Source organism: Phodopus roborovskii, unplaced genomic scaffold (genome assembly GCF_943737965.1).
Source record: "Phodopus roborovskii unplaced genomic scaffold, PHOROB, whole genome shotgun sequence".
Lineage (NCBI taxonomy): Eukaryota > Metazoa > Chordata > Mammalia > Rodentia > Cricetidae > Phodopus > Phodopus roborovskii.
In genome coordinates this window covers 4,573,431-4,601,262 of record NW_026126541.1, presented here as the reverse complement: position 1 = coordinate 4,601,262, position 27,832 = coordinate 4,573,431, and the positions used below count along the sequence as shown (strand labels likewise).

General features: G+C 47.3%; 1 protein-coding gene across 1 annotated transcript; it reads left to right on the top strand.

Annotated features, from left to right (window-relative positions):
• The first annotated feature begins 7,358 nt into the window (after positions 1-7,358).
• Plekhs1 (pleckstrin homology domain containing S1) lies at positions 7,359-26,418 on the top strand. The gene is made up of 11 exons (XM_051199751.1): positions 7,359-7,451; positions 7,571-7,677; positions 8,323-8,457; positions 13,397-13,472; positions 14,319-14,432; positions 17,185-17,316; positions 18,988-19,085; positions 20,647-20,820; positions 21,508-21,609; positions 23,183-23,318; positions 26,219-26,418. The coding sequence occupies exons 3-11, from the start codon at positions 8,363-8,365 to the stop codon at positions 26,396-26,398; spliced, it is 1,107 nt and encodes a 368-aa protein (XP_051055708.1). The 5' UTR covers positions 7,359-7,451; positions 7,571-7,677; positions 8,323-8,362; the 3' UTR covers positions 26,399-26,418.
• Positions 26,419-27,832: the final 1,414 nt, after the last annotated feature.

The following is a 27,832-nucleotide window of genomic DNA, read 5'->3' as shown; positions in this document are numbered from 1 at the left end:
TGAGGAACCGCCATACTGATCTCCAAAATGGCTGTACGAGTTTGCACTCCCACCAGCAGTGGAGGAGTATTCCCCTTTCTCCACATCCTCTCCAGCATAAGTTGTCATTGGTGTTTCTAATTTTAGCCATTCTGACAGGAGTAAGATGGTATCAGACCACTTCCTGAACAAAACACTAGTAGCACAGACACTGAGATCAATAATTAATAAATGGGACCTCCTGAAACTGAGAAGCTCCTGTAAGGCAAAGGACACAGTTGACAAGACCAAACAGCAGCCCACAGACTGGGAAAAGATCTTCACCAATCCCACATCTGACAGAGGGCTGATCTCCAAAATATACAAAGAACTCAAGAAACTCATCACCAAAACACCAAATAACCCTATTAAAAAATGGGGTACAGAACTGAATAGAGAACCCTCTATAGAGGAATCCAAAAAGGCTGAAAGACACTTAAGAAAGTGCTCAACATCCTTAGCTATCAGGAAAATGCAAATCAAAACAACTCTGTGATTTATTATTGTTATAAACATGGATGAAAACACACATACGCACACATAGGTATTACATGCAAGCACACACACAGATACACAAACATGAAATACAACTACTGAGTCCATGTTTTTGTTTATGTGTATGTAATTCCAGGGCCGATCCCTTCTTATTGGGTAGCCAGCTAAGGGGCTCATTCATGCCTGTGAGGCGCTAATTACCCGTCTCTCACAGTCATTAGTCATACATCGTTCTTTGTATCAGGCTGATGACACTCTATGAGATCACCCCTTTCACGGTTAGCACGTTGTTAAGATCTTATTGAAGCTGCCATTTCTAGAGGATGCAGTTTCACAGTAGACTTCCTGGACCTCTGGCTCTTGCAAACTTTATGCTCCTTCTCCCTGGATGTTTCCTGGGCCTTCGGTGTAGGAGTTATGTTGTTGATGTATTTACTGGGGACAAGGTTGCCACAGTCGGTTCTGTGACTTCCTCGTTAGCTGTACAGAGAAGCGTCTTTGGTGAAAACTGTGAGTCCCATTTATCTGGGGGCACATTTTAGAACGTGGTTAGGAATTATGGTGGAGGTGCTCTTCTAAGATGCATGGTCTCACCAGCCCCAGGTGGTTGGCTAGGCTTCTAGTACAAGGCGTGATTTCCCTCCTGGAAAAAAGCCACATCTCATCAGAAGAGATGGCGAGACCCAAAGCCCTGGTTGTGGTGCAGAGGCAGGACGTGTCAGAGCTGAGCAGCGCCTTATGGTAGGATGGGACGCAAGGGAGTCTGAGGAAGCTAGACCTTGGCCTCCTGAGACTAGAAGCGTTTTGCGCATGGATTTGGCATGATCATGCACTTTAGGCTGGCCTAGCCTTTACCTGCTTTGCTGTAGGTCATTGTGAATCCCTTTGAGGTGGGTAATGAGTCCGGTAGATCTCAGCAGACGCATTCTTCGGGAGAGCTTTACCACAATCAGACAGTGACTACCTCCCCACTCCCAAGCTTTCCTGTGCCCTGTTGTAAACCCTCCCTCCCTTCAACGCCCAGTGCTTTGTCCCACGGCCTGTCTTTCTGTCACTCCGTTTGCTAGAGTTTTGCATAGACGCGAGCACACAGTAGATGCTTCCATCTGGCTGATTCTGCGCAGCATAATTCTATACGTCATAATTGAGGCTCAGCCATGGCATTGTCTTGGTCCCTTTTCCATGTATGGGAGTGTGTCATAACTGGGTGGCTCACTCACCATCCAGAAACATTAGGGTACTTTCTGTCTTCACATTAAAAAGGTTGTATGAGCATTTGTGTTTGTACATAAGTGTATGATGTGCATACATACATGCATATATAGTACATGTGTGTTGTGTGTACACATTCATGTAGACGTGTGCATGTATGCATGCACACACATGTACAAGTGGAACCCGCTTTCATTTATATTTCTTTAATTTGCTTAGGTGTGGAATGGCTGGGTCATAGTGCAGAACTATGTTTAGCCGTTTTTTCAAACGTGTTTCCTATTTTAGAAATCTTTAGAGGCATAATTGGCAGACAATAGGTCCCTGTGTTAAAATTTACAATTAGATAAGGTTGTCCTGTAGAAATACCATCAAGTGGGACTGTGGGTCACAGTAGAACACTTGTCTAGCATCCATGATGCCTTAGGCTAAGTCACAAATATTGTCAGATTTAAATAAATAAATAAGTAAATAAATGCCATAAACTATCCCTTAATGTAGATAATGAACATAGCCATCCACCCCTGCCTCCCTCTCTGACCTTCATACAGCCCTTCCAATGTAACCACAGATCTCCTTTCTCTCTGTATAAAGCTAATTCTTTATTGTAGAATTTTACAGAAATAAATCATAAACTATGAATACTCTTTGTCTGGGTTCTTCCTTCTTTCTTTGGAGACAGAGTCTCGTGTAGTCCAGGCTGGCCACAGATAACCTCCTGATCCTCCTGCCTCCGTCTCCCAAGGATCACACACATACCAACATGCTTTCTTGGCACAATGCTGGGGATTGAACTCAGGGCCTCATGCAATCTGGGCTAACACTTTGCTAACTGAGCTATATCCCCAACAACTAACTAGCTTGTCACTAAGTATAAACCTTTGAGATTCACCTAAGCTGTTGCACATATAAATAGTTTGTTTCTTTCCCATTCCTAAGTAATATCCCTATGCACAGGCCTATCACAGGTCATTAACCCACTGACCTTCAGTGAACCGGGATGCTTCCTGTCTTTAGTCAGAGAAAAGCTGCCGGAACGTATGTGAAAAGCCTGTGTGTGATCACATACCCCTTGACTTTAGAGCACCTAATTTTTTTTTCATGATGCTAAGGATTAACTCAGAACTTTTTCCCATGCTAGGCAAGCACTCAACCTCTGAGCTACAGCCCTGCCTGCCTTTAACTTAGCGGCCGGCCGACTTAAGGGAAAGTGCATGATTTAGGAAGATGTAGTGTGTTCCCAATGCTATACAGCACAGCCTCTATCCAATTCTAAAGCATCCGGTCTCTCTAGGATAAAAGCCCTAATCCGGTAAGTGGCTTCTCTCCATCCCCCCACCCCCAGCCAGCTATCTGTCACTGTCAGAGACAAGTATTTCCTCCCATTCTCATTCACTGAGTCAACTTAATGGGCTGTAGAGCCCAGCCTCAGGGTTTTGCGTGAATGCACACAGACTCTAAGAGGACTTTGTTAAGAGCATTGTACTCTGTCCATGGAATGGCCTTGGCCACTGATGTGGGTTTGTTTCTAGATTCACCCGCCTATTCCCTTGGTCTGTGTGTCTGTCTTCATACTATGCTCTTGATTCTTTCAAGTTTGTAGTAAGATTCTTTTTCTAAAAAAAAAAAATATGTATTTATATATGTATTTATATTACTTTTATGCATATAAGTGTTTTAGTAGCATGTAGGTATATGTACCATGTGCATACCAAGTACACGCATGTGCATCTTGTGCATGCCTGATACACAGGGAGACCAGACATGAGTAGTGGATCCCCAGAAATTGGAGCTACAGGCAGTTGTGAGCTGCCATGTGGGTGCTGGGAATTGAACCTTGGTCCTCTGCAAGAGCAGCAAGTGCTCTCTCTTAACTGCTGAGCCATGTCTCCATCTCTCCAATCCTGTAAGGTTTGCTTTGTTTGTTTTGGAGACCTGAATATTCCTCACTTTTCAAGATCGTTTTGGCTGTTCAAGACTATTGAGAAATCCACATGATAATATGAATGAGCTTTTCCAGTTATGAACAATGCATTAGAACTCAGATGAAAAATGCTTTGAATTTGTAGATTACTTTGGGGGTGACTGTTAATATGTTATTATTAGAACTATTGCCTTTCAGTACATGAATATGGGAAAGGGATGGATTTCCATTTATACATGTTGTCTTAAATTCTTCTAGTAATTTTCAGCATATTAGTCTTCCACCACGTTGGTTAAATTTATCTTATGTACTTTGTTTGGGGAGGTTTTATAACAATGGAAATTCTTACTTTCATTTTCAGATTATCTTATTACACGTTATAGAAATATGAGAACTGCTTGCTGAATTGGAACTTTACTTGCCACTGAACCTGTCCGTTAGCTCTTGTAGCTGTCTGCGGACTGTTTCAGATGACTACCACGGGATGGCGTCATCTGCAACGAGCAATACCTATACTTCTTTCCAACTCTGATGCATCCTGTTCCCTTTTCTTGCTCTATTGCTCTGCACAGGGCAAACACAAACACCTTATCTTGCCCTTGAGCTTAGAGAAGAGGCCATCGTCTCCACTGTTATTTATAGATCTAAAACAGAAGGAGGTGTCTTGAAATTGGTTGAAGGAACTTCTTTTTCTAGCTGACTGAAGTTTCTCTCAGGAGATCAGGACTGGCCAGTCCGCTGCTGTGCGCCAATCAGGTTAAGCTCTTCAGGTGCTCCAACAGATCACAGATGGGGTGGATGTTAGGGAGGGCCAACTCGTAGCCCTGGAGCTGGGCCTGGGTGGTTGCAGGGTGGTTCAGCCTGCCGTCTCTCCCTCATCCTCACCACCGCAGTGAGCTCTGTGTCACTGCCCTGGCTAGATGCTCTCTGCAGCAAGAAGCAGCAAGGGGTGGGGCCAGCCGTGCTGCTCTCACGCCCTTAGGGCTGGCTCACCCTTACCTGTCTACCAGCCAGCTCTACCGTGTTGCCCAGACCAGGTGCAGGGTCTCTCCTGAGTGCTGGTGAGAGGCAGGGCCAGCCCTCTCCTCTCCCGACCTCCTGGGCGGGCGGCTCTTCCCCCTGACACCGGCAGTGAGCGGTGGGGTGGGGAGGGCACCTCTCCCATTCCACTGTGTGGCAGATGAGGGGCCGGGCCAGATGTGCCACACGATTCTCGGGTGTCTGTCAACAGGGCCAGCTCTATTGTGCTGCCCGGGTGAGGGTCAGGGCCCACTCTCCTGAGTGCTGCAGTTGGGGGTGGGGGCTGGGTCAGTCCCCTGCCTGCCTCAGGTGGTGAAGGGCAAGGGGGGAGGGCGCCTAAGGGGGAGGGCACTAAGGGGGAGGGCACTAAGGGGGAGGGCACTAAGGGGGAGGGCACTAAGGGGGAGGGCACTAAGGGGGAGGGCGCCTTTCATTTTGAATGTCTATTTTTCTTTGTGATTCTGTTAGGTATTGCTTCATGTTTGAAGCTCTGTTACTCAGTACATACATGTTTACTGTTATTATGACCTCTTAGGAGTAATTGATTCCTATATTATTATAAAGTGACCTTTATTCCCTGGCACTATTCCTTGCTTTGAAATCTGCGTGATACACTGTAGCCACTCTGCTTTCTTGGGACCTGGGTTAACAGGGGTGTTGTTCTGCCTAGGGTTTTCTTTGCTTGTTGTTTCTCTACGTGGCCAAATCCCCTGTACGTGGCCAAATCCCCTGTACGTGGCAGAATCCCCTGTACGTGGCAGAATCCCCTGTACGTGGCGGAATCCTCTTCTAAGAAGAAAACTCAGTTGAGAGAATGCCCCCACCATATGGCCTGTTGGGGGCATTTTCTTGACTAATGATTGGTGTGGGAGGGCCCAGCCCATTGTGGGTGGGGCCAACCCTGGGCAGGTGGCCTTGACTCACACAAAAGAGGCTGAGCAAGCCACCAGGAGCAAACCTGTGAGCAGCACCTCTCCATGGCTTCTGGTTCAGTGCCTGTCTCCAGATTCCTGCCTTGAGTTCCTGCCTGACCTCCCTCAGTGATGGACAGTTATCTGAAGTATATGCTGAACAGACCACCCCTCCCGAGTTGCTTTTGCAGTAGAATCCCTGACTGAGACACACACGGTTTCTTCTGTACTTGTGTCTCTTACACTCATAATGTGTTTCTCATGAGCAGCACAGAGTTGGGTCTTACTATTTTATCTCACTTGACAACGTCTTCCTTTTAGTTCAGGTGCTTGGGCAATCTAGATTTTGCGCGACTGTTGTGTTCAGGCTTGACTGTATCATATGGCGGTTTTCTGTTTTCCTCGTTTGGCCTGCCTCCTCCCCATCGTCATCACGTTTTCCACTTTCTTGTGAACCAATTCTTGTGAATCTGTCTCATTAGCTTATTAAACTGTGCCGTATTATTTTAGCCACTATTTTAGTGCTCATATATTTTTAAACACACAACAGCCTAACCCCAAGTAATGGTATATTAGTTCACAGATAATCCAGACTCGTTCAGAGATGTAGTCTCATTTTCCGTCCCTAGCTTTTACACTGCTATTGAGATCCACATCATTTACACATCATTATAATCTGCACAGATCATTGCTATGTTCAGCTAGTTGAATTATAAACCTTATAAACCTTAAGTTTCTTGGGAACAAGTTGGTCTTCTAAGACTTGCCTTTATGATTTGTTAGGGGCATCTGGCACAGTCCTCAGTATTCTACCTAATGTCCCATGAATTACAACCTTGTCCTGCATAGTTGGAGAGAGTATACATTCTTCTTGTCCAATGTGGGTGGGGTGCTCTGATCTCTCCTAACTCTTCTGTGTCTTGCACATTGTATAGATCAATAGTCCTAGTGTGTGAGGAAGAGTTTGTGTGTGTGTGTGTGTGTGTGTGTGTGTGTATGCATGCCCACGTGTGCACACGCTCATGTACTAAACATGCACACACAGTTTAACAAATAAAAGCAGAAATACCTGTTGTGGAAACTGGGGTGGCAGAAGCAGTAAAGAGACTCCTAAATATTAACTGTTTCATTGTAATTCTTGGAATTAAAGGCAGTTTTTATCGTCATCATATCAACATTATTTTGTGGTTTCTAAGCTGGCTGAATGAACTACATGCTACTTTCATTTAGGAAAACAGTGCTGTTAAAATTGTGTTTAAGGACACATTTGTCTCTGACATCACTGGCTGTGGGTCTGGTTTGCCTTTGGGTTCAGAAAAGACAGACCTTACCACAGGATTAAAGCCTGCTGGGTGAAAATGGAGTTCAGGTGGTATGAGAGAGAGAGAGAGAGAGAGAGAGAGAGAGAGAGCACAGCTGAGACCTTGGCATCCATCTGTGCTGATGAGGCCTCCTGCATTTCCTGCTCTGTGGCCCCAAGAGAGAAAGGTGTAGAAACCAAGCCAGGCATGTGTGAGCCCAATGAAGCTGCCACTAAAGACATCCGAATGGTGGCACCAGCTGTTGCTCTTCATGTGGTCTTTTGTAGGGGTGGGGGACAGGACCCTGGGGGGGGGACAGGACCCTGGGGGGGGAAAGGACCCTGGGGGGGGGGACAGCTATTGTGCATGTTCTTTGGAATAGCTGAATAATTTGAAGATAAATGACGCTTTCCAAATAAAGCCATTCTTTTCTGAAACTTATGAGAGAACAAACTGAATCCTCTTGGCTTTCTTTTATTAGGCAAACAATTTCCATTTGATTATGGAAATGAGGTCCATAAACAAGATTACTTCATTAAGTCTCCGCCCCCTCAGCTTTTCTTCTCTGCGGTAAGTAAAGCACTGGCTGTGGTTTAACCAGCCTCCCACCAGCTCTTGAGCATTGGGAAAAAAAGTCCCTGCTCATCTGCTGAGGTTTAACTGAACAGCAAAACCTTTTCATTTTTCAGACCTCCTGGAAAAAGAGGCTTTTTATCCTGTCCCAGAATGGGGCAAAGGGCCTGAGTCTTTCCTATTACAAAGACCATCAACAACGAGGCTCCATCGAGCTGGATGGGTGTGTATCTGAACCAGGGAACCTGCACGGCAGCAAACGCCCCCAAGTCAAACACTAAACAAGCCACACAGAACCCTGAGTCTCTGACAAAAAGCAGCAAGGGCTTCAGCCCTGCCATGGCATCTGTGCCTCTAAAAGAACTGAAACTATGATCGGTGTAGGCAAAAGTGAGGTCATTACTTCATACTGTATGTTACAGGCGGGGCATCACTAATTCTGCTTTTGGTTGAAGACTTGTCTCACTTAATTTTCCAGTGAGCTAGAGCCCCTGAAATCCAATTTCATAGAGCCAAGGTGGAGTTCAAGAAATATTTAGATCAACTATACTTCGTCTTTTCTTCAGAAGTCATGTACCAGGAACACTGGAAAATACAGCAATTTGTGGACTCAGGGTCCCAACCCAAATAGAAACTTCAGAATTGAATTTCAGGCTGAACAGAGCATTTTCAATTACTGATGAACCAGATCCAGAGTTATTTTCTAAAATAGAAAGAATTCAAATGAGATTTATGACGTGCACTAGACAGTCTTTAAAATGTGGGTCAATGGGATGTTCAGCTTCACTCCCAATTTAAAACAGGAGTCTGTTTTTAACTTAAGTTGCTCTGTGTATCTATCAACTTAGTTACTTTGTGTCTGTCTCAGAAGCACCACCATAGAAGTTGGTATAAATAGCCAGGAGAAGATGCAATCTGTGCAGAAGATGTTCAAGTGCCACCCCAACGAAGTGATGTCCATCAGAACCGTGAGCAGGGACTACTTCCTCATTGGCCATGACAGGTGAGTGGTGCGATGGCAAAGGCATGTCCGTGGCATGTTTGCTGTGTGTGAAGCAAAGGCATCGTGAGCCTTTAGACAACAGACAGGCTGTAAACATAAACCAGGCTGCAAATGCAGAGCTTTGGTCTTCCTTGTATGCTAAAGTGGTTGTGTGTGTGCTCATGTGTGTATTTGCACAGCACATGTGTGTTTGCTCATGTGTGTACTTGCACAGCACATGTGTGTTTGCACATGTGTGCACATGTGAGTGTGTGCATATATTGTGGTCGCACATCTGAATGTGTGTGTACATGTGTGTGGTTGCACATGTGAGTGTGTGTGCATGTATGTGTGCATATATGTGTTACTGCAATGTGGGTATGCGTGCACATGTGAGTGTGTGCTCGTGTGTGTGCATACATGTGTGGCTGGACTTGTGAGTATGTGTACACATATGAGTGTTTGTGTATATGTGTGTGGCTGCACATGAGTGTGTGTGCATGTGTGTATATGTGTGGTTGCACATCTGAGTGTGTGCACATGTGTATGCGCACATGTATTGTGCACATGCAAGTGTGTGTGTGCACATAAGTGTGTGGCTGGCTGCACATGTGAGTGTGTGCTTATGTGTGTGTGGGTGTGAAGGTCTACTTCGTTTTTTGACACAGGGTCCCTCACTGAACTTGAATTAGGCTAGGCTGACTCACCTGCTAGCCTCTGCCTCTGCAGCTGGTGTCATAAACACTCCACCAGGCCTGGATCTTCTGTAGGGATTAAATTCAGATTCTCATGGTTGCACAGCAAGTGCCAGATAAGCCTCCTTCCTGGCTCTTAAAATAAAGAATCATGCTAGCTACCTGTGAGTGTTGTAACGTGTTTACAACAGCAGAGGTTTATAACCTCTGAAGGCTGGGAGTCAGCAGCCAGGCATGGCCACCCCTGTGAAGCTCTGTGGAAGGCAGGCTCTTCTCTAACCTCTCTCTCAGAACTGCCAGTGCTGCCTTGGCTACAGCAGCCAAACCCTGGCTTCCACATGACATTCCCCATATTCACACATCGCTGGGTCAAATTTCTCCTTTTTACTTTTCACAGATGCCAGTCTTACTAGTTTAGAAGGTACCTCTATTCCATTATGATCTAAACTTAACCGGTTAGTTCTGTAAATAGTCCCTTTCTGCATAAGGTCACATCTGAGACCTGGGAGCTGGAACTAAGACACAGTAGCTCAGGAGAGGGTCACAAAGCCAGCCACAACAGTCACTATCACCCAGATGCCTTCCGTGAAGAAGAAAAAAAAACAAAACCATCTGTAGGAGCTGCAGAGAGGGCGAGGGGCCGTGCTCACCCTGGACGCATCTGCAGATTTTAAGAGAGGCCCACGTGGATTCTCACACCCGCTTGTCTGCCGGAGAGAGGGACTGTGGTGTGGGAGGAGAAGCCAGAGGCGGAAGCCAAGCATGAAGCCCAAGTTTTCTTGTAAATTGTGCACAAAGCTGCAAAGTTTTCTTGGAACTGGTCACGTAAGGCAGCAGAGGAGAAGATGAGGAGAGGCTGTAGCCATTCACTCAGGCTCACTGGCCTTGTCCCTTCTCTGTCTGCGGTGACCAACCCTGACATGGCGCGACTCCTGAGGGGTGGGCGCACTAGCTTACAAGTCCATCCCGTTACAGCCCATCCTTGGGGGAAGTCAGGGTAGGAAGCTGAGGCAGGGACCTGGAGGAGGGGCTGATGCAGAGGCCATGGAGTGTGCAGCTGTACTCACCGGCTTGCGCACTATGGCTTGCTTGGCCTCTTTCTTTCTTTCTTTCTTTCTTTTTTACTTTTTAATTAATTAATTAATTTATTTATTTACTTTACATATCGATCCCAGTTCCCTGACCCTCCCTCCCTTCCTCCTTCCCCTCTTTCCTCCCTCCCTCCTTCCCTCCCTTTTACCCTCTCTGCCCTCTCACATGCACTCTAACCACCCTCCCCTCCCATCCCCCCACCCCAATTCCATATGTAGGACAATGCCATCCAGTTGGGGTCATGTAGATCTGACAGGTCATGTGAAGTAGGGACTAGGGCTTCTCTCCTGTCTCTAGGTTAAGGCAGTTATCCCTCCATGAGGGATGTGTCCGCAAGGTCCTTTTGTGCACCAGGGATTCATCCTGGCTCCACTGTCTGAGGTCCCTTAGACTGCTCAGTCCTTCTGGCTGAGACCCATATTCAGGGGGGCCTGAGTCAGTTCCATGCTGGATTCCCAGCTATCAGTCTAGTGGCCGTTAGCTCCTCCTTGTTCAGGTCAGCTGTCTCTATGTGTTTCTGCCGCATGGTCTTGTCCTCTCCGTCTGCATCTGGATTCTAGTTTGGCGCAGTGTTTAGCTGTGGGTGTTTGCTTCTGTTTCCAACCTATACTAGGTGAGGACTCCATGATGGTGGATAAGTTAGTTGTTGATCTCATTATCAGGGAAGGGCATTTATGGTAGACTTTCCACGGTTGCTCAGATTGTTAGTTGGCGGCAGTCTTGTAAGTATGTGGCCATTTCTTTAGGTTCAGTTTTCTCTTCAATCCTATAATGGCTCCCTCTTATATGGTCTCTCTCTCTCTCTCTCTCTCTCTCTCTCTCTCTCTCTCTCTCTCTCTCTTAGGTCTTCTATTCCTACTCTGGCTCAATCTCCCTAATTCCACGTGCTTTCCTCTCCTCCCCGTATTTCTCCTACTCCTCTCTCCATTCACTGCCCCCCCCACTTCCCCTGTGCTCTGGGGGACTTGTCCCTTCCCCCTTCTGTGAGGGACTTTATATGAATCTCTTAGAATACACCTTGTATCCTAGTTCCTTTGGTGGTGTGAATTATAGGCTGGTGATCCTTTGCTTTATGTCTAAAATCCACATATGAGCGAGTACATACCATGTTCCTCTTTTTGTGACTGGGTTACCTCACTCAGCATGGTTTCTTCAAGTCCCATCCATTTGCCTGCGAATTTAAAGATTCCATTGTTTTTTTTTCCCAAAAAGTAGTATTCCATTGTGTAAATGTGCCACATCTTCTTTATCCATTCTTCAGTTGAGGGGCATCTAGGTTGCTTCCAGGTCCTTGCTATTACAAATAATGCTGCTGCTATGAACATAGTTGAACAGATGTCTTTGTTGCATGGATGTGGATCATTTGGGTATATGCCTAAGAGGGGGATTGCCAGGTCCTGTGGTAAACTGATTCCCATTTTCCTGAGGAACCGCTATACTGATCTCCAAAATGGCTGTATGAGTTTGCACTCCAACCAGCAGTGGAGGAGTGTTCCCCTTTCTCCACATCCTCTCCAGCATGAGTCATCATTGGTGTTTCTAATTTTAGCCATTCTGGCAGGAGTAAGATGGTATCTCAAAGTTGTTTTGATTTGCATTTCTCTGATAGCTAAAGATGTTGAGCACATCTTAAGTGTCTTTCAGCCTTTTTGATTTCCTCTACTGAGAATTCTCTCTTAAGTTCTGTACCCCATTTTTTAATAGGGTTACTTGGTGTTTTAGTGACTAGTTTCTTGAGTTCTTTGTATATTTTGGAGATCAGCCCTTTGTCAGATGTGGGATTGGTGAAAATCTTTTCCCAGTCTGTGGGCTGCCATTTGGTCTTGTCCACTGTGTCCTTTGTCTTACAGAAGCTTCCAAGTTTGAGGACATCCCCTTTGTTAATTGTCGATCTCAGTGTCTGTGCCCCTGGAGTTATGTTCAGGAAGTGGTCTCCTATAACAATTTGTTCAAGGGTACCTCCCACTTTCTCTTCTAAGAGGTTCAGTGTGGCTGGATTTATATTGAGGTCTTTGATCCATTTGGACTTGAGTTTTGTGCATGGCGACAGACATGGGTCTGTGTGCAGTCTTCTACACACGATCATCCAATTGTGCCAGCACCATTTGTTGAAGATGCTTTCCTCCCCCCATTGTATAATTTTAGCTGTTTTGTCGAAAATCAGGTGTTCATAGGTGTGTGGGTTAATATCAAGATTTTCAATTCAATTCCATTGGCCTACTTGTCTATTTTTGTGCCAATACCAGGCTGTTTTCAGAACTATAGCTCTGTAGTAGAGCTTAAAGTCAGGAATGGTGATGCCTCCTAAAGTTCTTTTATTATACAGGGCTGTTTTGGCTATCCTGGGTCTTTTGTTTTTCCATATAAAATTGATTGTTATCCTTTCAAGGTCAGTGAAGAATTGTGCTGGGATTTTGATGGGGATTGCATTGAATCTGTAGATTTCTTTTGGCAAGATTACCATTTTTATTATGTTTATCCTACCTATCCAAGAGCATGAGAGATCTTTCCATTTTCTGGTATCTTCTTCAATTTTTTTCTTTAAAGACACAAAGTTCTTATTATATAGGTCATTCACTTGTTTGGTATGAGTTATCCCAAGGTACTTTATGTTGTCTGTGGCTATTGTAAAGGGGGATGTTTCTTATAGCACCCAGGCCCCTCTGCCCACAGGCAGCACAGTGCACACTAGACTGGGCACTACTATGCTGATATTCAATCCAGAAAATACCCCACACTTGCCCATAGATCAATCTGATGGAGGAATTTCCTCAATTGAGTTTCCCTCTTCCTAGATGTCCTGGGCTTGTGTCAAGCTGATTAAAAAAAAAAAAAAAAAAAAAAAAAAAAAAAAAACCTAACCAATATGCCACTGTTCCTAAAGTACACTTCCTGAGGGGGTGGGGAAGGCTGGAGGGTGTGGAAGGGGGCAGACACCAGGGGAATCAGAAGCCCTGCACCCCGGGCTCCCTGCTGGAGGTGCCAGGAGGGTTAATTCACCTGTGTAGACACAGGGGCAGCCAGGGAGAAGTGAGCCATCCAAACTACCTGGGGGAAAGAGTTCTGTTTTGTGGGCGCCTGACCCCAAAGAGCAATCGGAGAATCTGCTGGGCTCAGAAGGAGTTTGGGAACATTGTTGCCAGTGCTAGCTGAAACTCTCTTCCCACCCCCAGGGAGAAGATCAAAGACTGGGTCTCTTACATGTCACCATATTGCCAGGGAGCAAAAACAGCTCGTCAGAATACAGAGGTAACTCTACACAGCCAATGACGCTCCTTCCAGGGCACGGCTCTTTCCAGGGCATGGCTCTTTTGTTCTCCTTGGCAACCGATGTTAATACAGGGAATAAGTGAGCAAGGAAACGTATGCCCTTGTTTTTTGTACAATTAACAGAAGGAAAAATACTTTTTATTTTTTGTTTTGTAAGAGCGCTAAATTATGTTGCCATTGTTACGGTAGGAGGAGTGAAATTAATGGTGGCAATTTTTCACAGTAGCTTGAAGTATACTATTTTCCACTATTGTGACTCTCGGTACATAACCAGCTTCCCTCTGAATGACCAAGTCTAGGGAGGCGTCTGTCAAACATTGTTTTCGTCTGCCTTGCATTTTAATGTAATGTCTCACATGTCAGGTAAGCAGCTTTTAACCGATCTCCTAAGGGGCCAGGTGAATTCCCCCCCCCCCCCCCCCCGGTCCTTTCTTGGAGACCGTCACAGAGGGGACTTGGGTGTGGATGCATTTATAGATGTGTTTTCCAGATTGTTCCATGCTTGTAGCAAATGACAAAGAGAAGGAGAGATCAAGGCATGTCTCTGGGTAGATTCAATGCTAAGAGAAGAAAGACGGGGTGTGAAGTGAGACACAATGGAGAAGGGGGGGGGGCTCGGGTACCTGTTTAGGCCAGGCTGGGTGTCTTTCGGGACTGGCGAGCTGGAGAAAGTCACACTGACATGATCAGCCCTTGCCTTGGCTAGCGGGCAGCCCCAATGTCAAAGCCTTGGGGAGATCCTGGAGATAAGGGAGGCCGCAGTCAGAGTAGCAAAGGGACAGTGGTAGACAGCCTCTGCGTTCTAACTGGTTTTTTCCTAAGCAGGAGAAGCCTTGGCTGGGTGACCGAAGGCCAGTTTCCGACCCCAGTCCTTCCTTTGGTCTCTGCGGTGCACGGGACATTATCGGCCTTGCATCACCAAGGGCCAGCCTTCCGGATGTGGTAATCGAAACCTCCTACTGTGTTAGGACACAGCCGCAGGGAGTTGGCCGTCGCTGAGTAGTGCCACTGGCTAGCAGCGGACATTGACCTTGTCCATCTTTCCCATCATTCCTGGGGCTGAGGCAACAGCTCCCTCTGTCAGAGCAGCATTTGCCTTGTAAGCACAAGGACTGGCTTTGACTCCCCAGGACGCTGTGGTGACACACATTATAACTCTAGTGCAAGGAGGCAGGGACAGGTGTATCCTTGGGGTTTGCTGGACAGTCAGCCTAGCCTACTGGGTGAGTTCCAGGCCAATAGGGGGAAATCAATCAACAAACAAACAAGGTGAATGCTTCTGAGAAACAGTACCTGAAATTGTCCTCTGACCTTCCCATGCACGCGCGCGCGTGCGCACACACACACACACACACACACACACACACACAGAGGATTCCTGACTTTAATACTTAGGCATATTTGCTCATTTCCTATTCCACAGGAAGGCTTTTCTACTTGCCTAGCTGACTCTAAAGATGTTCATTCCCTTTGAAGGCCTTGACAGACTGGCGTTCCTTCCCTAAGTGTAGCTAGCTGCCTGCCCTCCATCCACACGCAGGACACAAAGGTCCCCTGGGGAACCCTGATTTCCAGTGGTGCCATCCACGCCCTCAGGGAAGGTGGGGTGTCTTAGTCTTCCCTTCAGTCATGCCATCAGCCTGGCTTCTCGTTCTATGTGTCATAGCCGCTTAACTCCCAGTGCAACCTGTGTGAGGGGGCAAAATCGCATGCCTGCCCCAGGAAGGGCACGGGGTTGTGCCCACACATTTCTGGATTCGCTGCATTTCTAGATTTGGCTCTTATGAGTAACATCTCTTAGAGATAACCCCACCGGCAACCCTCTCTCTGTTGGTACCAGTCATCTAGCTGGTAGCTTTGCAACACTATAAAGCTTTTTGGGCACATCAACACCACCAGGCCAAACACCTCATCTCAGCCATTCTGTGAGCAAAACAGTGGTCTGACACAAGGCAGGTGGACTGATGTTGAACAAAGTTTCCAATCACGATGAACCCCTCTCCTGCCTCCCCCCACCCCCAGGAGCCTTACTGGTAGCTTTTGCCTTTTTCCAATATTTACTGAGACCAAATACTATTTTTTTCAACCTTCTCAAGTTAAAGACTTGTCTTGCTGGGTTTTGTTGATGTTGTTGGTACATCAGAAACTCTTCACTCCCAACCCAGCATAATCCTGCTCCAGAGTTCTTTAGCAACCACAACAGAATATCATGGCACACCAGGGATTTCTAAACAACAGCAATTGGTTTCCACAGTTCTGAAAGTTGTGAAGTTCCAGATCAAAGGGTCTCATCTGGTGGGGGCCCTTCTTGCTGACTCATCAAGTGACAGGCAGGCAGGCAAGGCAGAGGTAATCGGGGTGAAGTCAACCTTCCTCTCAGACACGACATTCAGGAACACACGAAGGCATAACCACCAGGACCTAACTATCTTTTAAAGTTCTGTCCATTAATGCTGTAAAAAAAAAAATGGCATTTAAATTTCAATGTGCATTTCAGAGGGGGACAGTCATCCCACGGCAGTGAGCTTTGAGCTAGACATGACTTAAGTATGCTTGTGAGCTTCTGGTGTGCATGTGTGTGTGGGGGGGGTTATATCCTGATAAACTCATAATACATGGAAAGTGCATTTAATGCAGCTGACTTTCTGAACACCACAGCTTAGCAACACAGCACACTGTGCAGGGTCTAATGCCTCCCTCTGTGATTGCAGGGCTGCCACGAAGCATGGCTTCCTGCTGCCACCAGATTTACAAGAAAATTATCCTGCCCTTATCGGTAGCTCACACAAAGGCTAGAAAACTGCAAGTTTCCTTTGAATGTCTCTTGCACGGTGCTCTGTCTGTCTGTCTGTCTGTCTGTCTCTCTCTCTCTCTCTCTCTCTCTCTCTCACACACACACACACACACACACACACACACACACAGAGCAACCTTCCATGGAATTCCTATCAAACATTCAGGGTCTTATGAAAGCACCCCCCTCCCATCCAGCATTGCTCTTGGAGTAACTAAATTGCACTCATAAAAATTCCTATGCTGTGCAGAGAAGCTACATCAGTGGAGTATCTGGTGTCTGTTAGGGGAGGGGGGCAATAATTAATTGCTTGCATCTATGTCACCTGGAAGCCTATAATTCACTCTGTCACATAGCCAACGTGTCCTAATTGTGCTGCTGTGGAGACAGACAAGACAGAACACAAAAGAGGAAGCCTGAGCTAGAAGGGGGAGGTTCAGTGCCTCCAGACTAATTACCTCCTCAGAGGCTGCTGAGAGGCGACTGGAAAGAGATGGCGGCGGAGATGCCTTAACAAAGCTCCTTGCCTTACCATGCACCCATAGCAGAGAATTTTCTTGTTCTGATTTATAACTCTGCACAGTAGAGAAAAATTCCAAGTATTAGCTATGTTTATGCATTCACACCATCACAGTGACCCAAACTGAAGAAGCAAGTTCAGTTTGTGTGGGCTTCTGCATGTCGTACTGAAACAGCCTCCTATCTTGTCAACCCAACTAATCTATTACACTTTTGCTAGAAAGTGTTGGATTAATTCTATACGAAGGATGGGAGGGAGGGAGGGAGGGAGGGAGGGAGGGAGGGAGGAAGGAAGCAGAGAGGAAGGGAGGGCAGAAGGAAGAAAGGAGGGAAGGAGGGAAGGAACTCATTAACTCCGTCTGCACCTTCCTTATTCAGCATTTAATACAAAAATGCCCCCAAGGACTCAGGCAAACTCATCCTCACCAAGAACACGATTTCCACTCAGAGCCCACTCAAGATACAGAAGAAGAGAATTACTATCTCTCTCCTCGAAGCATCCTTTCAGAAGTAAGTCCCTCCCCCGGCTCACTACCCATTCATGCCTTCCACATGTCCTGCTCGAGCCTCTGCCACTCAGTGCTGCGGGAGCAATGGGCTCAGAGCAGGACGGCGCGAAGGTAAAGCTGTAGATGATGATGGATGGCTTGCTCATGGTGCTGGCGCCTGAATAGGAGCCAGCCATAGCACAAGGCGTGCTTATGCAACGCCTGCAATGTACCAGTGGCGGGAAGAGCAAACTGGTTTGCAGGCCGAAGACCAGAGAGAGATCTACAGAGGAGATGACAGTGGAGTGCTGGGTGGGCAGAGTGGAATTTAACAGTCGTTCTGTTTTCTGGACTGAAAGGAAAAGAGTGGACGGCATTGGGTAGTCAGCTGTGGGTGCATGTGTGGCAGCCTGTTGGTAACCGGAAGCCCTTCTGAGTTCTAGACACTGCACTGTGCCCAGCATGGAGACAACAGGGAGGAGCTTTGTAGTCCCCATACTTCAGAGCCCACAGCTTCTGCTAGCAGAGATAAGGCTACACAAAGAGGCACAGAGTGGTCTGCGATCGTCAGATATAGGGCAGATCCTTCTTTTTCCATTTGAGCCAAAGCGAGCTTCAGAGATGGCTGGCATCTGCCATGTCTGGCGAATTGCTCAGGTGGGCCACAGTGCGGAGAGTGAATGGCAGAGTAGGAAATTCCGTGAGAAGCACAGGGACAAAATCAGCTTCTAAACAGGCACGTAGCAAAACATGAGTTCACTTCTAGGCCCATTGGCCAAGAAACTGTGCCTGCGGTAGACACGGATGTAGAATGTGCAATGGAGAGACAGGACAAAATGGTGGGAGAGTAGCATTGTCTCCAAAACTGGGGATTTTCTACTAGATGGTAAAAAGATGGGTGCTGGGATCACATCGGTTATGGAAATGCTAAATTACAAGAGGCTTAAACAAGCTATCCATCACAACAAAGTTCTCAGAGGCCTTGGATGTAGCCCGGCATTGTACGAAGCCAAGTGCACAGCACAAGGCATTGTCTGTGGCCTCTCAAGCATAGAACATTCTCCTTCACCAAGAATGCTTCCACACTCGTGTTCTCTGGGACAACCCAGCAATCGCGTGTGTAGAAAGGATAGGCTGTAGACACTCTGTGGCATGTGGTGTCTGGGGAAGGAGATGAAACTCCACCACAGGGCTGAGGGCTGAGGTGATTCAGGAATGTGGGGTAACAACAGGACATCGCTGGAAAGGAGAAGAAAAGGGAACCCAGGCAAAGAAGACAGCCTTTGGTGAAGAGACAGCTGTGTGGCGGAGAGTCTTGACTGGAAGCTGCACCGCAATTACAAGTCAAGGCGAGCTAGAGAGAAGTGTCAGTGGTTACTGTGTCTAGTCTTTGACGCAATCAGCTTCCATGACCCATAGAATCAACTATGGGGGGGGGGAGGCTCATGACATTACATGGCTGGGAATGAAGCAGAAAGGAAAATCCAAAGCTGCCCTGTAGAATATGTATCTGGAATGGGACATGAGGGCTCCCAGAAAGGGAAACAGGCTTAGAGTCTCTCCTGTGGCTAAGGCTGTTGATATTCTCCGAAGAGTTGCTGTCTTTGTGATGGGAGGTGTGTTATCCAGACGCAGAACAGTGTCCTGGCCAGCTGCAGAACTGTCTGCTTACGTCTATTCTTCTCATCTTTAGTTAGAGAACATCGCTGGGTCCAACGATTCTGGTGATTCCATTGAATCAGACCAAGATTCCAAGAACTCTGAGAGCTATTACATGTCAATGAGATCCTGGTGAGTCTAAATGTCCTCTAAATGCTGCTTTTAACTAACCGACTTTTAATAGAGCAATTACCACCAGTTCACTGTAACCATATGAATGGTGTGCGTGCATGTGTGTGTGAGTGAATGTGTGTGTGCATGTGTGAGTGTGAGTGTGTATGTGCATTGTGTGCATGAGTGCATGTGTGAGTGTGTATGTGCATGTGTGAGTGCGTGTGTGCATTGTGTGCATGAGTGCGTGTGTGTGTGCGTGTGTTGTGAGTCTGTGTGTATGCATGCGTGAGTGTGTGCGTGTGTATGTGTGCATATGTGTGTGAGTGTGTGTGCATGTGAGTACATGTATGTGCGTGTGTGTTGTGAGTCTGTGTGTACGCATGTGTGTGTGCATGTATGTGTGTGTGCGTGTGGGTGTGCGTGTGGGTGTATGTGAGTGTGTGTGCGCGTGTGAGAGTGTGTTTGTGCATGTGTGTGTGAGTGTGTGTGCGTGTGTGAGTGTGTGTGTATGTATGAGTGTGCGTGCATGTGTATGTGGGTGTGCGTGTGAGTGTGTGTATGTGAGTGTGGGTGCGCATGTGTGTGTGCGTGTGTGTGTGTGTGTGTGAGTGTGTGTATGTGAGTGTGTGTGCGTGTGTGTGCGTGTGTGTATGTATGAGTGTGCGTGCTTGTGTGTATGTGTGAGTGTGCATGTGGTGTTGCATGAGCCACATGCATGAGGGCAGCCTTGGGTGTTGGTCCTCACCTTCTGCTTTGTCTGAGTCAGTCTCCGTTTGCCCTGCATTTACCATGTGAACTGGCTCATGAGATTCTGAGGATTCCCCGCATCCCATCCTGTCCCAGCGGCGCTGGGATTGCAGAGGAACACTACCACGCCTGGCCTTTCATGGGCCCTGGAGATCCAAGCTGAGGTCCCACTGAGGCATTTCTCCAGCCCCCAGTTCACTTTTTAACTGTTGACAAATTGCTACAAACATCACCAAAGACTGCAGTCTACACGTTGATTGATTCAGGCCGGATGGCCTTTATCTGAAACAGTTAGGATTATAAAAGTTTCTGGTTTCAAAAGGTTTTCCTTTTTTTATTTTGGAATATCTGCATACCCATAATGAGACCTCTTGGGAGAGTAGAATTCCTCTAAACATGAAATACATGCATGATTCATATTTTCATATGTACCCTATATACATAACCTGATGACAATTTTATGCAAAACTGTTTGAAAATGACTTTGTTCAGGAAAGAAAACTTGATGGTGTGGATGCCCCCATTTGCAGCGATGTATTGTGACGCGGTATTTCAGATCGCAGACGCTTAAGTGGAGGGAGTTCGACCTGTGGACAAAGGGAGAAGGAAATGTGGTGATCGTGTCTTAGCCCACACAAGGCCACCTGTGACAGTCAGGACACTTCTGTCTTCAGAAGTCCTCTGGGTGTTTTTGCTTTTGGCTCTGCCTCCGGTGGGTTCTGTGGTCGAATAGACTTCTTACGGCTGTTAGATGCTCATACTTGACAGGTAGAGTGGAAAGCTGTTACTATGAGTGTTTAAATAGACCCTTGTTTAACTTCTTATACTACAGTGTCTTCAAAGAACCAACCTCTGCATCTGCTGATCGCCAAGCTGAATCCCAGAGTCCTCTGGAGAGTCCAGAGCAGGGGCCTCCCCTGCAAGCACACGATCCGGAAGCACAAACCACAGACGACAGAAAGGGGTCCGCCTCACTAACTGTTGTGAAATTGTCTATATTACTCAAGTAAAGCCCTGATTTCTAAAACTTTGTGGGCCCTGAGAGCAAGACAGATGCCTTAAATGCACTTAATATTTAAATTTCAAAGTAGTTCCTCAAAATTTCCAAGGCTTCTCCGTGTCACTGATGTTGTGAGCATGGGCAGTAAATGATAGAATTAGGGGAAGAGTGGTCCCAAGGGCTGGGAGTGGCTTTTCCTACTGTTTTGATACTCTCCCCTTGGCCAGCCCTTCCAGCCCTAAAACCTGATCCAGCATCAGCGCGCATCACCAGCCTCCCCCATTAGCATCGCTGGGCAGGCAAGCCTCCCGAGGTACGGAGCAGATATGAAGGCGGACATTTAGGTCCTAGGTGATGTCGACAAGATAGCTGTGATTTTAGCTGCTTTCCATGCCCTCTCGTATGGAATAGTTTCCAGAAAACAAATATGCAAACTGACCTGGTGAGATGGTTGTAAACACACTTAGTTGCCTTTTCCCTCACTAGCACATTCCAAGAGGGGCAGGAGGGGCGTAATCATGACTTCCAGTGCCTTAAGTTCATGTTCCTTTCTTCAAATGTTTTGGACAAGCAGCTAAAGGTGGGAAATGTCATCTCAGAAACAGAAGACCAAAACTACACTCGGAAAAGATAGCTCAGAACCAGGGACAGTTGGCTGTTTGACGCGACTTAAACAAATGTTTTCTGTCTCAGCAATGTCCCTGATGAGAGCCTAATGGAGACCCTGGACGTGTTCCTCTCTCCTCAGGATACCATCAACTATCTCACTCTTGTAGAAGCAGCAGGACAGATATGGTAGGTGGGACCGTGGATGAGGCCGAATGCCGAACAGGGCGGGGGGGGGGGGGGAGACACACTCACTCTGAAACACTGGCTGGGGGAGGAGACACACTCACTCTGAAACACTGGCTGTGGGGGAGACACACTCACTCTGAAACACTGGCTGGGGGGGGAGACACACTCACTCTGAAACACTGGCTGGGGGGGGGAGACACACTCACTCTGAAACACTGGCTGGGGGGGGAGACACACTCACTCTGAAACACTGGCTGGGGGGGAGACACACTCACTCTGAAACACTGGCTGGGGGGGGGAGACACACTCTGAAACGCTGGCTGGGGGGGGAGACACACTCACTCTGAAACACTGGCTGGGGGGGGGAGACACACTCACTCTGGAACACTGCATTTGATAGACTGCAGGGGCAGGGACTACAGAAAGGTCATTGCTACCTGGGAAGTCAACTTTTGAAGGGGTTTAAGATAACCCAAAAGGCTAGGAATCAGGGTCTTCCTGATGCTGCGAAGGTCGGTACCATTTCCAGGCCCCACGGAGTGAGTATCAGCGATTGAGAGGAGAGAGCAAAGTTAATAGGAGCTAAAAGAAAAAAATGAGTATGAGGAGCCTAAGATTCCTGTAACCCAGTAAAAACCTCTGTCCCCAAAGTCTGTGTGGCAGGTGCTGTTTTTGTTTTTTTAACATAGTTACTATTTATCTGATTCTTCATCCTTTGAGAGTGTGGGTGGGCATGTTGGCACATGGCAGCGATCTTAGTTCCCTAGAGTAGAATTCAAGGACAACATGAGATTCACAGCAGGCGTAGGTGTAAGGCCAGCTCTAGCTACATATTGAGACCCTCCTCCATCTCAAAACAAATAAGCCTGTTTAATTTGTTTTGGTGGAAAATTGAATTTTTACAAAGTAACTGTCTAAGGTAAAGAAAATGCCATAGTGCCATAACTCTCCATTTTTCCAGCTTTTTTTTTTTTTTTTTTTTTTTTTCCAATCTGAGACTTGTAAATTCCTGCTCAGCCCATGGGCTTGTCTGTGACCAAGCTTACACGTTTGTCCATCCACTTGTTTACTCATTAAGTATTCATGGTGTTGCGCTATGTGCTAGCCTCCAACAGACATTTATTCAGCATCCTGTTTGCTTGAAACTGTGTGGAGTTATAAATTTTTAAACACCAAGTAAGGGAACAAAAAGGCGGTTCTGTATTCCCAGGGTCACAAAGCCAGATAAAAGGGAGAGGCACATGAATAAGTAAATATAAAAAGTACATCTTATTCAGAACTATAATTAAAGTGTTCCCACCGTGCATAATTGTAAGTCCCAGGATAGGAGAGATTAACTACAAGGGGAGTAAGGGACTGGACTTGACAGGGCCTTGCAGGGGTGGTTTACTTGGAGCAGGGCTTGGAAGGGAAGCAGGAGGTGTGGGGGAGGAGGCAGGGAGGAAGTTAATCCAAACAGAAGGAGATGGTTGACTTCCAATGTGGGGCAACATGGCACAGGGTGGGGTAGTCTCACAGGCCCCCACAGTGGGTCCATCTCATTTTCCTGTGGGATGCTGTATTCCCGCTGCAGCCTGGCTCGGTGGGAGGGCCCTCCCCGACTTGGGTGCTTATTCTGCCATGGAGATCATATCTTGGCCGTGAATGACCTGAAGCCCCAGAGCCTGGAGGAGGTGTCCTTATTTCTCACCCGGTGTATGCATAAGGAGGTGAGTCCTGTGAAACAGCCCTGACCAGACCAAGCTGGTGCCAGGGGGGACAAGGTCTGAGAGGGAGCCTGGGAAGCACTCAGAGCGTGGATGAGATGCTGTCTTCTATCAAACACTGCTGGGAAAACACCGGGCTAGGAGAGCAGGCTCCGGGCTTCTGACCTCAGAGCCTGTGAGGGGCAGAAAGCACTCCGATGACCCAGACTAACGTGTGGGCTGTAAACTCAGGGACAGTGACTGAACCAGTTGACATGCTGTGACATCCTTGCAGTGTCCATGACATAGACTAGCTGCTTGACAGGATTACTGTGACTTTACCTCTACCTGCATGGGTCATATGACATCAAGAGGCTCACCTTTCTGAACGTGGTTTTCTCATCCAAAGCCTGACAGCGCCATGCCCTCTGCATGGAGTTATTGAAAGCAAGCATCACACATAGCTCAGCACTGAGCATCCGACTTTAAGTCTCCCTGCGTTTAAATGGCCTCCCCGGCTAGTGCGGTCTTCATGATGATCATTCCGCTTGAGCCCACTTTGATTTCTAGCCTGATGGGGGTCACTTCCCTCTCTGTGTTTAGCTGCTTCTCTCTAAGGTGAGGAGCAGAGCAAGGACTCGTTCCTTCCTACGATTCTCAAACTGTACTTCTTGGATCTCTGGGCTATGACTAGGGGGAAAGGCGAGGAAGGGTACAACGTGCTCTGCCTCAGTTAGGGACACTCACATTTTCATAAAACAGATACATCCAAAATATTGGACCACCCAGTTAACATTCTTAGAACACATAAAGCCTTGACTTGGAATTTCTACAAACTATAACGCTGAAGACCACTCTCCCGACCCAGGAGTCTGTGGTTATGCATCATGTGTATTAAGGACTAAGCTTGTTTCTTCCGCGTCATTCAATAAGACTGCCAGTTGGAGGAATTGTTATTATTGCTGTCATCTAAAAGGGTAAGGTCAGCCAGGCATGTGACTAGAGTAGACTTAAAACTAGTTAGGGGCAGGGCCGTGCTCATACATTCACATGCTCCCTCACTATTATTGAGTCTCCCTACTCCATACTGGAAACTGTGTTATGTTCAAAGGCTACAAAAGTGGCCTCAGCTTGCACTTAAGTGGCTCACAGATTAGTGGGTGGGTAGAACAAGTATCAGAGGCACTTCTTAGAACAGAGTGTGTGTTTTGGGGTGCGAACAGGAAGTGTAGGGGGAAAATAGATGGGTCCTCTAAGGAAAGCCAGAAGGTTTCTCAGAGGAGATGGTGTTTGGCTCAAGAGTTCAATCCTTGATACAACTTTGTGTGGTAGAGAAGAGGTTGTGTTGCGAGACCTGGTCCAACAGTCTGGTAACTTATAATTCATGGCATCTTCCAGAGATCCACCCTATGACCAAAGGGTTAAGAAAACCATGTGTACCTTCTAGAAGTTCTCTGGTCCTGACCCAAAGATCCACAGGTGTGGTCAGCAATCAAGAAAAGGGGTTTTGACTGGACACACGTCTACACCTCCACCTGGGCTGACTGGCTGAGCTTCATCATGACATGACAGCTGTTCTAGACCGCACCATGCCCGCGCTCTTGTCTGAGAGCAACTCCCACACAATACTGACCACTGTCAGTCCCCACCAACGCGGTCACTTAGAGCAGTGGTTTGCGACCTGTAGGACTCCACACCACCGTGGGTTGAACAACCTTTTCACAGGGGCCACATATCCGATAACCTACATATTAGATATTTACAGTACCATTCATAACAGTAGTTATGAAGTACCAGTGAAAATAATCTTATGACTGGGGGGGTCACCACAGCATGAGAAACTGACTGTATTAAAGGGCCATAGCATCAGGAACGTTGAGAACCATTGGTCTAGAGGGACAGGAAATTCTCCTTCCCCGCCGCTCTAAACTTCTTTCCTTTATGTGAGAACATATAGCCAGCCCTCTTTTAAAACGCAAACACCTGGTTCTTGAAAGGGCAGATAAGTTGGGAAAGGACACGCGGTGGCAACGCCTGTGTCTCGCGTGTCTGAGCCCGTCTCATCTACTTCAGCCACAGTGGCGAGAAATGGGACCTGGCGTAGGGTGAGGTAGAGAAGAGGCAGAGGGGATGGCGTGTGTGTTTAGAGGGGTAAGAAATGATTAGCTGCAAGAGAGACATCTAATTTCTGTTTCCTTCTGCTTTTGTCTGGGGCTTTCCTGGATGGTTGTCTCCTTTGGCTGCATGGGGTTCCAGAGGCCCTTTGAGTTCTTGGAGCCACTGGATCCCTCTTAGCTAGATCCCATCTTAGTTAGATCCCGCCTATCGCGGCGATAAAACACCATGACCAAAACCACTTGGGAAGGAAAGGGTTTGTGTTTCTCTCATAGTTCCATACCACACTCCATCACCAAAGGAAGTTAGGGCAGGAACTGGATAAGAGGCCATGGAGGAGTGCCATTTACAAGGTTTCTCCCAATGGCTGATGCATCCTGCTTTCTTACAGCTCCCAGCACCATCAGCCCTGGGATGCCAGCACCCATGGTGATCTGGGCTCTTGCACATCAATTATCAATCAGGAAAGTGTCCCACAGACTTGTCCTCAGGCCGATCTAGTGGGGGGCATTTCCTAACTGAGGTTCCCTCTTCCATAGCGAAGCTACCTTGTGTCAAGGTAACACAACACTAGCCAGCGAGCGAGCAAGCCATCAGCACTTTTTAGAGTCTGCCTAGAGGCTTAGGCCAGTGGACTTCAGAAATGAAAGTCCATGTTCCGCTTGAAGGCACAGATCATCCGTGCGGCTGCCTTTGGCTCATCATAGCTCATCGTAGGGTTTCCTCTGAGAACAAATCCCCAGGGTATGAAGGATGGGACCCTAAGGATAATCTTTAGTCATTTAATGGTCTCCTGTCTTGTGTCTTAGAAAGTGAAACTCTCCATCGGCCGGATCCCAAACTCGGAAAAGTTCCATGCTTCCGTCTGTACGTGCCCCTTAAAACACCGTTTGGTTGCATCTGCCCAACAGGGTGTTCCAGGACTGGACAGGACACCAAAGAGGAGCCCAGCCATCAGAAAGAGCCAGAAGGAAAGGACTGGAGAGTAGGGCTGCCTCAGGCCCATGGCAGCAGAAGGATGGAGCCCTGGACCATGCATGGCCCTATGGTGGGAGACAAGACGGCATCCTATACTGCCTTAACAGTGGGGGCCACTGGCCCCTCTTTGGCATTGAGGTCCCATGGGATAATGACTAAGGATCACAGTTAAAATGGAAGGCCTTCTCTGAGACTTTGCCCCAGACATGGATTCAGTAAATCTTTAGTTAATAGCACTGTGTGCTTCCTGAGGTCACAATCGCTTCTTTGTTAGGAATATCCAGTTAGAATTACTCATTCCAGGAGGTGAGAGAGAGATGAAGGTCTGTGGCTGCCCTCTGGGACACTTCCTGTGACTCAGCAGCCCAGGGGCCATCAGGCTAGGCAGAGTGACTCCTGTCTCGGTACACCTGCTTTCTTAAAGACACGGTAACTATTTGGGAAGCTAAGGCAGTTTGATGCTTTATCCAGCCAAGATTGACTCACTCTAAAAATGAACAGGAAACCATGTTTATATGTTCTTAATTGACTAGTTTATTACCAGATTAGCCCTGTGAGGTCAAAAGACTCAAAGGCTATTTAATAACCAGGAAAGCAGCAACAGTCAGTCAGCTGAACACCAACTTGGGGAATGTTGTTACTGGGTGGGGGTGGGGATTAGAAAATACATCTCGGCAGGCTGTCCTCTCGTGTGAAAAAAAAAAAAAAAATGAAGGCTTTGAAAGTTTGGTGAAATTCAGCTCTAGAGAGGAAATCCCCGCCCTGTGCCCTGTGTATGGGTTTAGATTAGTAAAGGCCTTTGGCACACAGGGGTCACTGAATACATCTCACTTCCTGCTGTCTAGATTGACGCCAGTATGACATGTGTATGTGTGTAAGGAACGTGGGAAATACATAAATGTGTATGCATGAATATTTCACATCTCATAAGTAAGAAACCAAGCCACTTCAGCGAATAAATAAATAACCATCAAGGGAAAACTGCCTGAAACCAGCTGCAGGATGGATTCCTGGGCTCCAGCTGTCCCCTGATCCCTGTGTGTCCTCCAGGAGGCAAAGAGGAATCTGAGGACCCAGGAGCCCATCATCCGCCCAGCTCACTGCAGTGTGGGGCAGATGGGCAGGACTGCTGGCCCTCACCACCACCCCCTCCCACCCCCCACCCCCACCCCCACCCCCTGCCCCCCACCTGCCCCTAACCAGAGCTTGCCTCCTGACACAGGATGGGGGAAGGCTTGTTGTGAGGACCACACTCCATGATTCTCTGCAATCTAATGGCACTCCCAAGGGATTTGATTGAGGAGTATGGCTCCATACTCTGCCGTCCTAGAGGGTCAGTGGAGAGGTCCATGCCCATCCCCTCATGGGGGCTGAGGGAAGCAGAGTGGTCCTCCCCCTCACCCCCTTGCTTTTCTATCTCTGCGGAGAGTGGCTGACCCAGGGCC

Coding starts and splice junctions, on each gene's coding strand:
- Plekhs1 (XM_051199751.1), top strand. CDS start 8,363: ATGCAATCTGTGCAGAAGATGTTCAAGTGCCACCCCAACGAAGTGATG. Junction 20,821..21,507: donor AAATTGTCTATATTACTCAA/GTAAAGCCCTGA, acceptor TTTCTGTCTCAG/CAATGTCCCTGATGAGAGCC. Junction 21,610..23,182: donor GAAGCAGCAGGACAGATATG/GTAGGTGGGACC, acceptor TTCCCGCTGCAG/CCTGGCTCGGTGGGAGGGCC.